The 12585-nt window shown below is 40.8% G+C and overlaps 1 protein-coding gene across 1 annotated transcript in view; it reads left to right on the top strand.

The window, feature by feature from the left end:
• Positions 1-1956: 1956 nt before the first annotated feature.
• Positions 1957-12585, top strand: part of Phex (phosphate regulating endopeptidase homolog, X-linked) — a 253212-nt gene continuing 242583 nt past the window's right edge. The window contains exons 1-2 of the mRNA NM_011077.2: positions 1957-2604; positions 7238-7306. Of these exons, the coding sequence (NP_035207.1) occupies positions 2487-2604; positions 7238-7306 (187 nt within the window). The 5' untranslated portion in view covers positions 1957-2486. The remainder of the gene's footprint in view (positions 2605-7237; positions 7307-12585) is intronic.

The raw sequence follows: 12585 nt of genomic DNA, 5'->3' as shown, positions 1-12585 counted from the left end.
CTGTCTGCAAGTGATGGGTGGGTGGGGACTTCAAAGGGACTCCCAAATTTCTCTCACCTCTGGGGACTCAGCAGTCTAAGGTAGGCGAAGGCTAGTCCAACTGGCAACCCACAGTCACCACTGCAAACCAGTCAGGACTCTTGAAGTTCAAGGAGAGAGGGAAGAGAAAGGAAGAGGTAGGACATGATCCCCCATGTCATCCTTGAGTGGCTTTTCTCTCCCTTGTGCACAGGGAGTGTTGTCATCTGCTGATATGCAGTATGTCCCAGTGATCCCATCACCACCATGCCACCTGAGGCAATGCTTTCAGATTGGAGTTACAAATGCATTTGCTGTCACATATACTTGTTTGATGTGAGATTAAAACCAAAACCACTCTGTCCACCTGAATTACCATTATCAGTAGAGTATTTAGAAGCCCCGCCCCCTTCTGAAGAAGTGAAGAGACAGGTTCCTGAAGCTGCTTTTAAAGTAGGGATAACTTGGTCATATTTATTTATTTATTTATTTACTTACTTATTTATTTTTGGTTTTTCGAGACAGGGTTTCTCTGTATAGCCCTGGCTGTCCTGGAACTCACTGTGTAGATCAGGCTGGCCGGGAACTCAGAAATCCTCCTGCTTCTGCCTCCCGAGTGCTGGGATTAAAGGCGTGCGCCACCACGCCCAGCTGTCATTTTTTTTAAAACTTGGGTCATTTTCCTTGCTTTTCTTTCCTCTTTCACTGTGTGAGGCCAGAAACTGTTGTTGTTGGGACTATAGTACTGAAAATTACAGATACTGTCCTTGGATCCATTAAGCTCACACTCTGAAGATGCGTTTTGAAACCAAGAACCAACCTTGGGAAAAATCCTCCAGCAATGAAGTAACATTGAAAGCCAATGGGCAAAGAAGGACTTCACCATGCTTTGATATTGCTAGCTTGCTGAAAGGCTTTATATATCTGCCTGAGTTTGGGGTGAAATGAAACAAGCAGAAAGCATGGATGGTTAAGATATGTTAGGGAATATTTTGTTGTTTTAGAGACAGGGTTTTTCCTGTGTAACAGCACTTTCTTGGAACTCACTCTGTAGAGCAGGCTGGCCTTGAACTCAGAGATCTGTCTGCCTCTGCCTCCCAAGTGCTGGGATTAAAAGTGTGGGATTAAGGGCTGACTGGGCAGTCATGTTGTTCTTCCTTTCTTGGTACTTGCTGAGGTCTGGTGTCACTGCCAAAGCTATGGGCACAGATTTTGTTTTTCTGGTTTACAGAGGTTCCTGAATCATCTCCTATACTCCCACCATCTTATGACCTCTGGCTGGATAGGCACAGGTGAGTAGCAATTCACGGTGCTGTGAATTAGTAATACCTGTATCATTAAGTAATAAAAGTCCAAATCCTTTCAATATTATTGAAATGTCAGTTGCCCTTCCCCAGAAAGAAAGCAGCTTTTCATCATTTGAATTTGATTGTAATCAAAGAATGTGTTTAATCAATCTTTCTAGTGGAACCAAATAAGTCTGACTTAATCCTCAGGAAGCTGCTGAAATAACCACTTTAGGGAAACATAAAACCTTACAGGGCAGTGTCTGCTTCGGAGGAGCTAGAGAACAAAATACATGGGTGCTGTGCTCGTCAAAACACACAGGGTAAAAGACTTTTTACTATATCGTTTGTGGTTGATAATAAGCTTAATTCATATACTTAACTGTCCTTTGTACATTTCTTAGCCTCACAAAGAGTACTCTTCGTCTTCCTAAAAAAAAAAAAAAAAAGTTCCAGTCCAAACCATCAGCCTCTGTAGGTTGTCTTAATTGCTACTTTGCACTGCAATGGACTATGACTGATTTTTGGCACATGCTATCATACACAACGTTCCTAAAATAAAATGCTCCAGGATATCCCAGGAACTCTTAGAAGGCTTTAAAAGGGGACTAACACACTGAAAGAGTAACTTTTGACGACGACAGTTCAGACAAGGAGAATGGCTGTCATAGCAGAAATCTGTAACTAATTGAGATCTTGAATTGGATGCAGACTGTCCTTGCCACCTAACTTATCATGGTTAGGGGGAGGGTGGGAATCCACTTTTGATAAAAGACAAATTTTTTTTCCTCCCCAAGTGACTATACGTTTAAATAGCTAAAACATCTGTGCAGCAACCTAGTAAAACATGTATACTCGGAATGCTTGAGCAAAAAGCCTGCCAAACAATTGCTTGAGAGGGACTTTGCTGAGGGAGAGCACCAAGATAAAGCAACTGCTGTTTGTTTTGTCTAGTCAAAGGCGAGCCAAGGCAACCAATATTTTGAGTTTCTTTTATTTCATTTGTGAAGGATTATTTGAGAAAGGGTGTCGAGGGGAAGTTTCCTGACAGGAATTTTTAAAGCTGTCTATTAGCAGACGAGCAAGAGAGTCTTGAATATCAAACGCCTGACAAACTTTTGAGACCAGCCACCAAACCACGAAAAGTGACTTTCCTTCTAAGTCTTCTCTCCAGCCCTTCTGATGGAAGCAGAAACAGGGAGCACCATGGAGACTGGAAAGGGGACCAACCGAGGCATTCGGATTGCACTGGCCCTGTTTATTGGTGGCACCCTGGTGTTGGGCACACTGCTCTTTCTAGGTAAGTGGAGCTCCAGAGACCAGGACACTGAACTGGGCATCTCTGGAGACTCTTTCTAATTCTTTATTTTAGAAACCCTGTCATAATGCAGGCTGTTTGTTTATGTTAAAAATAAAAATATACTCTCAGTTTCAATCAGCTATATCAATGAAAAAGGAGGCTTTTCTTTAATATTAAATATATAGTCCAGCATGCGAACTGGATTAGAAAGTAGTTTGGAATGGCTGGTGGATTCCGTTGTACTGAGGGAAAAGACTATGTATTTATTACATTTCACAAATTGAGTGTTTATGAATTCATAGTTAGATGCTTGCATTTTTTGTGTGGGGGGGAAACAAACCATACTGGAATTTCTTTTTATTTGACTTTTGTTCATGTTCAGTTGAACAAGTTACAAAGTGCAATCCACAAAAGATAAATCAGTCCTTCAATGGGATTCTTTGAGTCTTTTTAAATCCAGTGATTTTAATGGATGCAAAATGGTTAACTTCGCCTTTCTAATAGATTTAAAAATGAATGTGAAGGAAAGCAGAGGTTTTCCTCTTAAGATTTGAAAAGTACTGTGATTCCATTATTGTTATAATTCCTGTGAGAATGATGTTTTCAGAGAGCATGTGGAGACAAAAGCATATTCCTAGAAGGGAACGAAAGATGAAATCTGTTAGAAAGAGACAGGGGATGCCCAAAATTTTAGACTTTCCAAACTCCTGCTATTTTCCTTTGTAACAGTTTTCTTATATAACTCATAGTATTTCATTGGCTTGAAGGTCACCTAAAGACAAGCCCTATACTTAAGGGATTCTAGGTGTACTGAAATGCAGCAGGCTTGGAAACATTTTTTGGCATATTCACGATGCAGGAGGCCATGTTTATTTTGGCAAGAGAAAACCAATAATTAACTTTTAAAAGAGTTAGCCTTGTGCGGTTGAGAACCCTGCTAAAAAGAGCAAACTACCTTTCCATGTTTTCTGTGGCTAAAGACTTAGGAAATTGGATCAGTATATCACTTTCTGGTGAAGCTAGACCTCCCACTCCTGTGACCGAATCTGTGGTTCTTGAAAACCGTTGTGAGGTTTCTCCAAAGTTGGTTTTAGATGATCAACTTACTGAAATTTAAAACTGGAGGAGAAATGTTAAGGGCATGCCAGGGATCTACATATCACGTGGAAAGTGCCTAAGAGGTTAGGTTTACACATACTCCCAGACTTACAAATCCAAGTGGTCATCATGTAAGTCAAAATATGTCTTCTTTTCAGTGATGTTAATAGCATTTTGCAACCCCTTTCAATTCTACCTTAAGATGATCAATGATAGCAAGTCTTTTTTTTTTTTTTTTTTTTTGTGAGAAGATGATTTGTTGACACAAGCACTAAAAATTTTAGGTAAGAGTTCACTAAGTCAAACATTGCTATTTCAGGGAGCCCTGATTTAAGGAGAAGGGGAGGAAGTCGGGGGAGGGACTTTATGACTGGGTCAGTCATTGGGATGAAAAAAAAATCAAGATAACTTCCCAGTAGGTTTAGTAACCTGGCTCTCACCTTGAATCTTCTGGAGAAGGTCTAATGATGATTGACAATAAATAGGACCAGCTAATGGTCTGGCCTCATTCTTCTTTTCTTTTCTTTTCTTTTCTTTTCTTTTCTTTTCTTTTCTTTTCTTTTCTTTTCTTTTCTTTTCTTTTCTTTTCTTTCTTTCTTTCTTTCTTTCTTTCTTTCTTTTTTCTTTTTTCTTCTTTTTTTTTGCTGCTCCACTGTCTGCATCACCTGAAAGCTTGAGCTCCCATTCCCATGTCTACTGTTTCACAGTCTGCATCTTCACAAGACACGGAGAGGGAGGATTGAATAGCTTATGCGGGTTTTTTAGGAGACACTGCTTCAGAGCACATCTATCTACACTCAGGAATGTCTACACTCAGGAATGTCTGTCTGCCTGCCTGCCTGCCTGCCTGCCTGCCTGTCTGTCTGTCTATGAGCAGGTAGGCAGTCACTATGTATTCCTGTCTGGCCTTGATTGACCTTGAATTTACTGGGATATTTCTGCCTCTGCCTCAAATGCTAGGATTATACGCCTGTACCACCATCCCCACCCAGGGACCTTTATATTTTTGTAAACTATGTCAGCACTAAGCTTTACTAGCCCCTTTCTTTACTGTCTGCCCCAGATCCTTCCACTCTGCATGTAGCTTGCTATATGCCTGCAAAGCAATGTTCTTCATGACAATATTCTAGCTAGCATCTTCCCTTGAAGGTGCTCCCTGGTTGACTTTGCAGTGTATGCTGTGTCTGTTCAAGTTCAGACATATGCCTAGGACCCTGCCTTACCTCTCTTTTGTCTTTCTCTTCTATAGAAGGAGTGCTTGCCAGTGGTCTGAGGTGGGACCTGAAAACCTAGGGAATTAAAAAATATCCAGTACAACAGTATAGCCATAACCAATTTATTTTCAAGTGTTCTTTTCTTCTTCCCTTCTCCTTTCCCCCCGAAATCTGTTTCTCAGATGCAGGGGTCTGCAAGCTTTTTCTGTCAAGGCCAGATGATAGTAAATATTTTTGGCTCCACTGCCACACATTCCTTATTTCAGGGCTCTGTTTCATTGTAGCACTAAAGTGTCCACAGACACAGTGTGCACAAATGGAAGCCAGGAAAATCTGCTTTCTGGATTCTGAAGCTTCAGTTCCATAATACTTTTTATATATTTTGATATAGTATTCTCCATTGCACCTCTCCCCCAACTATTAAAAATATCAAGGCTTTTCACAGAAATAGAAGCAGGCAGTGGTCTCGATTTGGTTTGTGGGTTCCAGTCGCTACTTGGGTGATGATGACCCCAGCTTTGTGGGTTTTTTCTCATGCTTTCTGTTCTGTTTCTATGTCTTGGAGATAGAAACCTTCCTTATACACATTGTCAGATAAAAAGAACTGATATTAGTTTGAATTTTTAACACATCTGTGTTAATAATCATTTCTTTTTAATGAAAGAAATAGGGAAGCCGGGCGTGGTGGCGCATGCCTTTAATCCCAGCACTCGGGAGGCAGAGGCAGGTGGATCTCTTGAGTTCCGAGTTCGAGGCCAGCCTGGTCTACAAAGTGAGTTCCAGGACAGCCAGGGCAATACAGAGAAACCCTGTCTCGAAAAAAACCAAAAAAAAAAAAAAAAAAAAAAAAAAGAAATAGGGTAGATTTTCAAATCATAAGATTTAAAAATAAAGTGGTTATTAATAATAATAAAATTATTGTTATTTAATAATAATAATTTCTAGTAAAATTTATGTTCCCATCATAAAAAGTACCATTGAAGTACATTTGGTAAACATGTAAAAATTGGTTACAGTGAAAAATCTCACCACGGTTCCACCACTGAGGTACATTGAAATGTCCTGCACTGATCTTTATGCAGTCTATATATTTTTACCTATTTTTTTCCTTGCAAAAATATCAAAACACTCCTTTTATGTTATAAAACTTCTTTTGAAAATAGGCCTGAGTGGTTCTGTCGGCAAGTTTCTTGAATCTATAATGTAACACAGATAAAAAGGCAGTTTGGAGGAGGGAAGAGAGAAAAGAACAAAGACAAAGTAGGCTCCTCTTAGGATGTGGGTTCATAAATAATAAGACATGCCAGACTGGCAGGTGATCTCTAGGTCTGCATCTCAAGCAGAAATGTAGGCTTCTAGACTGCATTTCTCAGCCTCCCTGGTCCATTTCTTCATGGCCATATCTTCATAGATTCCTTGTTTTTACTCACAGAGCCCAGCAATAATGAATGTCTCATAACTTCTCAGCTATGGAGGCAAAGCATGTAGTTTTCAAAAGGGTTTTAATTTTAGGCTCATATTTGTTAACTAACTGAAGTTCAAAGATCCTAACTGAAGTTCAAAGCCAGTGCATTCTTCTTTGCATTTGAAAACACACTCATATCTAACCTATGCCTGCACCCTGCATACTGTCAAAGACAGCGATGAATGTGGCCCAACACAAAATCTTAACTTACTTAAAACATTATGAGATTTTAAAAAATGCTTTTATTTTTGTGACTTCATTACATGATTCTCAAGCATGAACTTTGTCAAAGGACTGAAAATTCCTCATAGATGATGTTGCTTGCCACCAGCTGGGAAGTATTCCTGAAAATGATTTCATTTGTACAAAAATTTGTTTATTTGTGTGTGTGTGTGTGTGTATCTCCAAGGTACATGCTGCTCAGTTTTGAGAGGCTCTGGGCTCAATCTCTGTCAACCAAACCCAAGGCAGACAAGATGGCTGTTCCCCACCTCCAGAGTTTCTGAACCCAGAGATCTGGAACGAAAATGCGCACACTCTAGTGAGCTTGCAGGTCTGCTGTGGCTCTGGTGTGTAGACTCCTCAATATGGCTCCAGTTTTACCCACTCAATCCACTCCTCCCCGATACGAGAGGAATGAATTTCAGAATAGCCATGGCTTAGTTCTAAACATGGCTGTTTACATATTTATCAAAGCAGTTCCTTGGTTTTGAGCCAACTTGCTTTTGGACTGCCAGGTCAATAACGAGAAGTATGAACTGATAGCAACTGTCTTGCGTATGTGCCCAAACCTATTTAACTTGGTGGTACTCTGTTCTGCTACAAATCAATCCTTTATTTTGGTCTGTTTTTTCAGTGAGTCAAGGTCTCCTAAGTTTCCAAGCTAAACAGGAGTACTGTCTGAAGCCAGAATGCATAGAAGCCGGTAAGTCTGTTTTCCACCCTGTGTCAAGTTATAATTTTGGTACCTTGGGAAGTAGAAGAGAAAACAGGTAGTATTTTTAGTGTTCTGTTTGCTTGAGGTTGACCAAATACAAAATACAATTTTGAAGACATTTCAAGTTTACTTTCAAGGTTTGGTGTGATGTAGTGGAGCTTAGGTTTACTGTTTTCGTTGCAGAAACCGAGCTACTCAGTATTTCAACCCATATGATAAGGAACCCAGGAAAGGGCCTGGAAAGCAGTGTCCTCTTTTAAAATACAGAGACCAGAGACTGTGAGCTTCGTATGGCTCCACTGAGGCCAGAGTCCTCTTTATCGTAAGCAGACTTTGCATATCTTCTGGGTCAATGGACGTGGTCTGTTTGATCCTAAGCAGGGACCCCGTGGAAATCTATGCCTCTGCTCGAATCTTCTTCTATTCTGTGATGCAACTTGGACTTCTTTGGAGGTGACATGACCATGAATCAGTGAGGACAGTAAGGCAAAAGATTCATGCTTAACGTTGCCTTGGTTTTGGCACAGCTATTAAATCCCGCTCACATCCCCATAATTCAGTCAGGGCCTACATTTGAAGATACTAAACCCCTGCCTCCACCACCCTCCATTCTTCAAGTGGGCAGGACCCTAGGGAATTTCCAAAAGAGGAAGTCATAGGGCAATTAAACATGTGGGCTTTTCTCTTGACTGGAAGAGAAGAGATTAGTGAGTGAATACACTAAATATTTATTATTCATACTAGGGGTTTATATATCCAAGAACTAGGAGAAAACAAAACAAAACAAAACAAAAAAACAGGCAAAGGGAGCTGGGGATGTAGCTCAATTGGTAAAGTAATGGCCTATCCTTCATGAAGCTCAGAGTTCAAACAGCACACATAAATTGGTTACGGTGATACATGGTTGTGATCCCAGTATTCTGGAGGTGGAGGTTGGAGGATCAAGAGTTCAAGAGCAGCCTGCAGAGGCTTGGAAAGACCGTCTCTTTCTGTAGAGAACGTAACTTTGGGGAGAAAGAAAATCAGAAAGTAGGGTACATCTAGTAGGCCAGATGAGAGAGGATGTTGCCTTGAATTTGAGATGAAGATTGCAGATTTAGGAGCGGAGAATGCTGAAGGCATTGTGGTCATGGTGAGGTTGAGATGTACTGGGGGGAAAAGGCAGGGTGATGATTATATGTAAAGCAGCGACATTATTTGAGATGGGAGAGACTTAGGTGAAAGAATTTGTCAACTGCTAGTTGTAGCGGTACACATCTTTACTCTTAGCACTCAGGAGGCAGACAGGTGGATAACTGTGAGTTCAAGGCCAGCCTGATTTACATATCGAGGCCAACCTCTCTGTTTTACACTATCTGTTCATGGTTCTCGGTATTAACATAGTCAAAAACCAAGTTGTCTCAAAACCAAGACATCACTTTGGTGACTATGTAAACAGCCTTGCTAGAATCAAACAGCCCATGTCCACTGACTCAGAAGATATGCAAAGTCTGCTTACGATAACGAGGAATCTGTCATGGTTATTCTGAACTTCATTCATCTCATATTGGACGGAGTGGGTTAAGTGGATACACCTGGAGCTGTGATCAGGAGAGTCTGGTCACCAGGGCCACAGCAGCACCTGTGGATTGTTGTTACATTAAGCCTCACTCCCTTTGTCCCATTCTTGAGTGATCAGTATTTTTCAACCAAGCAATGAGCTGAATGACTCCCACTTGCCATTTCCGAAAATCTCATAAGACCTCTAAGAAGTTCTTATAGATGAGAGAATTTATTTATTTATTTATTTATTTATTTATTTATTTATTTAATTTTTCGAGACAGGGTTTCTCTGTGTGGCTCTGGCTGTCCTGGAACTAACTCTGTAGACCAGGCTGGCCTCAGAAATCCAGAACTCAGAAATCCACTTGCCTCTGCCTCCCAAGTGCTGGGATTAAAGGCATGTGTCACCACTGCCCAGTGGAGAATGTATGGTTCTTGAGGCAAACTTTTTCAGGATCACATTGTGAATTAGGGGCAGAGCTAGCCTTCAAGTCTGCGTCTGGCCCCTCTCTTTCCTTTCCTTTGTGCCAAGTCAAGCAACTCTGTGCAAAGGCTTTCTGTCTTTTTTTTTTTTTTTTTTTTAATTCTTCATGATACTAGAGTCACAAGGGTCTAGTGAATAGACAGCCCTTTCTACTTCTTAGTATTGTCTCTGGAACGGTGATGTTTTTCCCTTTGGAATATTGTGAAACTCTCATGTCCTTTTTCTGTTCCAAACTTGAGGAGTTGGCCTGGAGGCTTAGCAACTGGAGTTTTTCATGGAGTAAGGTGAGAGACCAGGTTTTACAATCAGATGACAGGTTGTAAATTTCATGTCACTTGGGTACTTTAGCTGTGGTTGAGTTCTTGCAGGTGAGAGAAATTAAAATATTCAAGCTGTAAGTGTTCAGATTTAGTTTAGACAACTTTAGGTATGGAAGGCCACTTCCTTCATGAATTTCACTTGTTACAAATCATAGTAATGCCAGAGTAAAAATGAACAGAGTGATGATTTGTGATGTCACCTCTGTCACCTAGTGTGTTTTGCCTTGCTGTCCTGTTTTTAGTTTTCACGTTAGTAAATAGCTTCCTGATGTTAGGAAAAATGCTCTCAGTTTCTATAGTGTAAGCTCACCCAGACCTCAGCCTTCCCTAATGCAGTATGAGCGTCTGCATACTCAGGGATCTGTGGAACAGCAGTTGAGTACACATGGCATGAGAATTGAAGCCAAGCCTGGCTTTATGCAAGAGCTTGTGTTCTGGTTGGAAAAGGTTATGTGGGCTCATGTGCTGGTGGTGAAATTCCCAGGGATGGACATGCCTGACTAACTTATGTTTGTTTTCTGAGCAAGGGGCAGTTATTTCTTAGATCCTTCCTCTCTACAACTTTCTACTTTTTCTTTGTCTCTATGATATGATCTGTTGTTCTAACTCCTCTTTGACAGCAAACACTACGAAGAAAGACTACGGGGAAACAGTAGATGGCTTTGCTAATGACAATGAGTAAATGTAGACAGGCTGATGGGGTTGGAACATAATCTAGATACTTGTAAACCACATGATCTGTGTTAAGTTCCTGACCATCTTGGGCTGCAGTCTCATCAACTATGAAGTGGAACTAGTGTTTTGAACTTTCATATGAGTTGTGAGAATCAAAGAAAATGCTGGGCGGTGGTGGCGCACGCCTTTAATCCCAGCACTTGAGAGGCAGAGGCAGGCGGATTTCTGAGTTTGAGGCCAGCCTGGTCTACAAAGTGAGTTCCAGGACAGCCAGGGCTACACAGAGAAACCCTGTCTTGGAACCACCCTCCCCAAAAAAGAGAGAATCAAAGAAAATAAAAACAGTGGTAGTGTACCTGCATCAAAACCCTCAATCCCTTAGAGTCTTGTGGTCTCTAATTCTTAGCATTAAACCTGATCTCAAGTCCTTTCACAAAACTGGGTTTCTTTAGCAAAAGTGAAGCCATGTAAGACATTCCTTATTCTACTGATGAGACTATGCATTTATTTACCTCTAGGAATACTAATATGCTTGCTTGAGTGGTACCAATCCAGCCATCGTTGAACTGTTAGATCACCTCTGGCTATACATGTATTTCTTTTCCAAAATTTGAAAATCTGCAAGCTCTGGAAATCTAGCATTATTTTTTAGATGGCTACTTATGGAATTTTATTATAAAATGCTTAAATGTATGTGGATAGTTCTGGGTTTAGATAACTATGTCTATATAAACTCAATTGAGATAATCCCTCTATCAGATGACCTGTGGGCAAGTCTGTGAGGACATTTTCTTGATTAAGGATTTATGTGGGAGGCTCCCTACCCCTTGTATGCAGTGCCACTCCTGGGAAGGTTTAAGAAGGGTGGATGAACATGAGCCCGAGGAACAAGTTAGTAAGCAGCACCCCTTCTTGGTATCTGCTTCAGCTCCTGCCTTGGCTTTTTCTCATGATGGACTGTGTAACCTGTAAACCAAATAAAGACTTTCTACTGAAAGCTTCTTTGGGTCACGGTGTTTTCCTGCAACAATAGAAACCTAAGACAAGTATTTCCCTATTGCGTACTGTTGCTGTCATTCTAACCCAAGCAGCCTCACTCTAGAGTTAGTGAAAAGGCTTTATTGCTCAAAAGAGCTTAGCATATAGTTCCAGGTACAGAGGAAATACGTAATGTGAGTAACTTGATTATTCCATTCAAATATTAATATGTAAGTCTTTATAAAACCCTCCTTTGAGCCTTGATTGAAACTACCACCTCTGAGCGTATATGTGGAGGAATGCTTTCCTCTGTACCATATAGACTAGTGGATGGGCTCCAAAAATTAACCTCCAGAGGTTAATTGAGAAGGTGGCAGTTTGTGCTTTCGCTCATAATCAAATTTCTTTTTATTAAAACAAGATTCTCAGTTTTCTCCATGGAGTTGAATAGGGGAACAGAGTTTTGGTGTCTTGACAACCATGGTCCCTTGCAATTTGAAGTCACAGTTCCCCACAGAAAGGGCAGCCCTGCTTCTGTGAATGGGGGATGATTAGTTGCAAGGCAGAGAGAAGAGTGAGGTTTTTTTTTTTTCTTCCTTCCACGGGCTCCTTTCCAAATTCAGTTTTCCATCAGGGCCGAGGTCAGAGCTGAGTTTGCAGTTTTCCTCGGTACCTGTGAGAATACCCAAGGAGATAGAGAAGACGCATTAAAGAGTTGGGGGCAGGGGAAGCTGGGGAAGGAAGCCAGAAAGCAATGAGCTTATGTGAGTCAAAGTGCGTGTGAGAGCTCCCCTGTGGGACTGAGACTTGCATGATCCATGTCCTTGAGGTGTTATATAGCAGATCCCATCTGTGGCTGCAGAGGCTGACTATACACGTAAGATGGAGCAAGATTTTTGTGTGCCCTAGCACTTTTGAATATTAAACTATAATGATAAAATAGTAGCAGTAAGTAAAAGTGTAGTCAGAGACAACGAATTATGTCTGGAAAAAAATTAAAGCAATTTGAAATTTATCATACTTCTGAATCAAGTTTTTTTTTTTTCTTCCTTGCTTATTTTAAAGATAGTGGTTGGAAATGATGAGGATTTTGAAGTCCCATGGAAATTAGGTACTAGGCATGGTGGCTCGTGCCTGTAATGCTAGCATTGAGCAGGTGGAGCAGTAGAATTGTGCCTAGTTTACATATTGAGTTCTAGGCCAGCTAGGATTAAATAGTGTCCCAAATAGAAAAAAATGAAACAAAAAGGATGTTTGTATATTCATTC

The sequence above is a fragment of the Mus musculus genome, chromosome X, assembly GCF_000001635.26.
Source record: "Mus musculus strain C57BL/6J chromosome X, GRCm38.p6 C57BL/6J".
NCBI lineage: Eukaryota > Metazoa > Chordata > Mammalia > Rodentia > Muridae > Mus > Mus musculus.
Note: the sequence above shows the minus strand (reverse complement) of the source record. Positions and strands in the feature narration are given on the sequence as shown.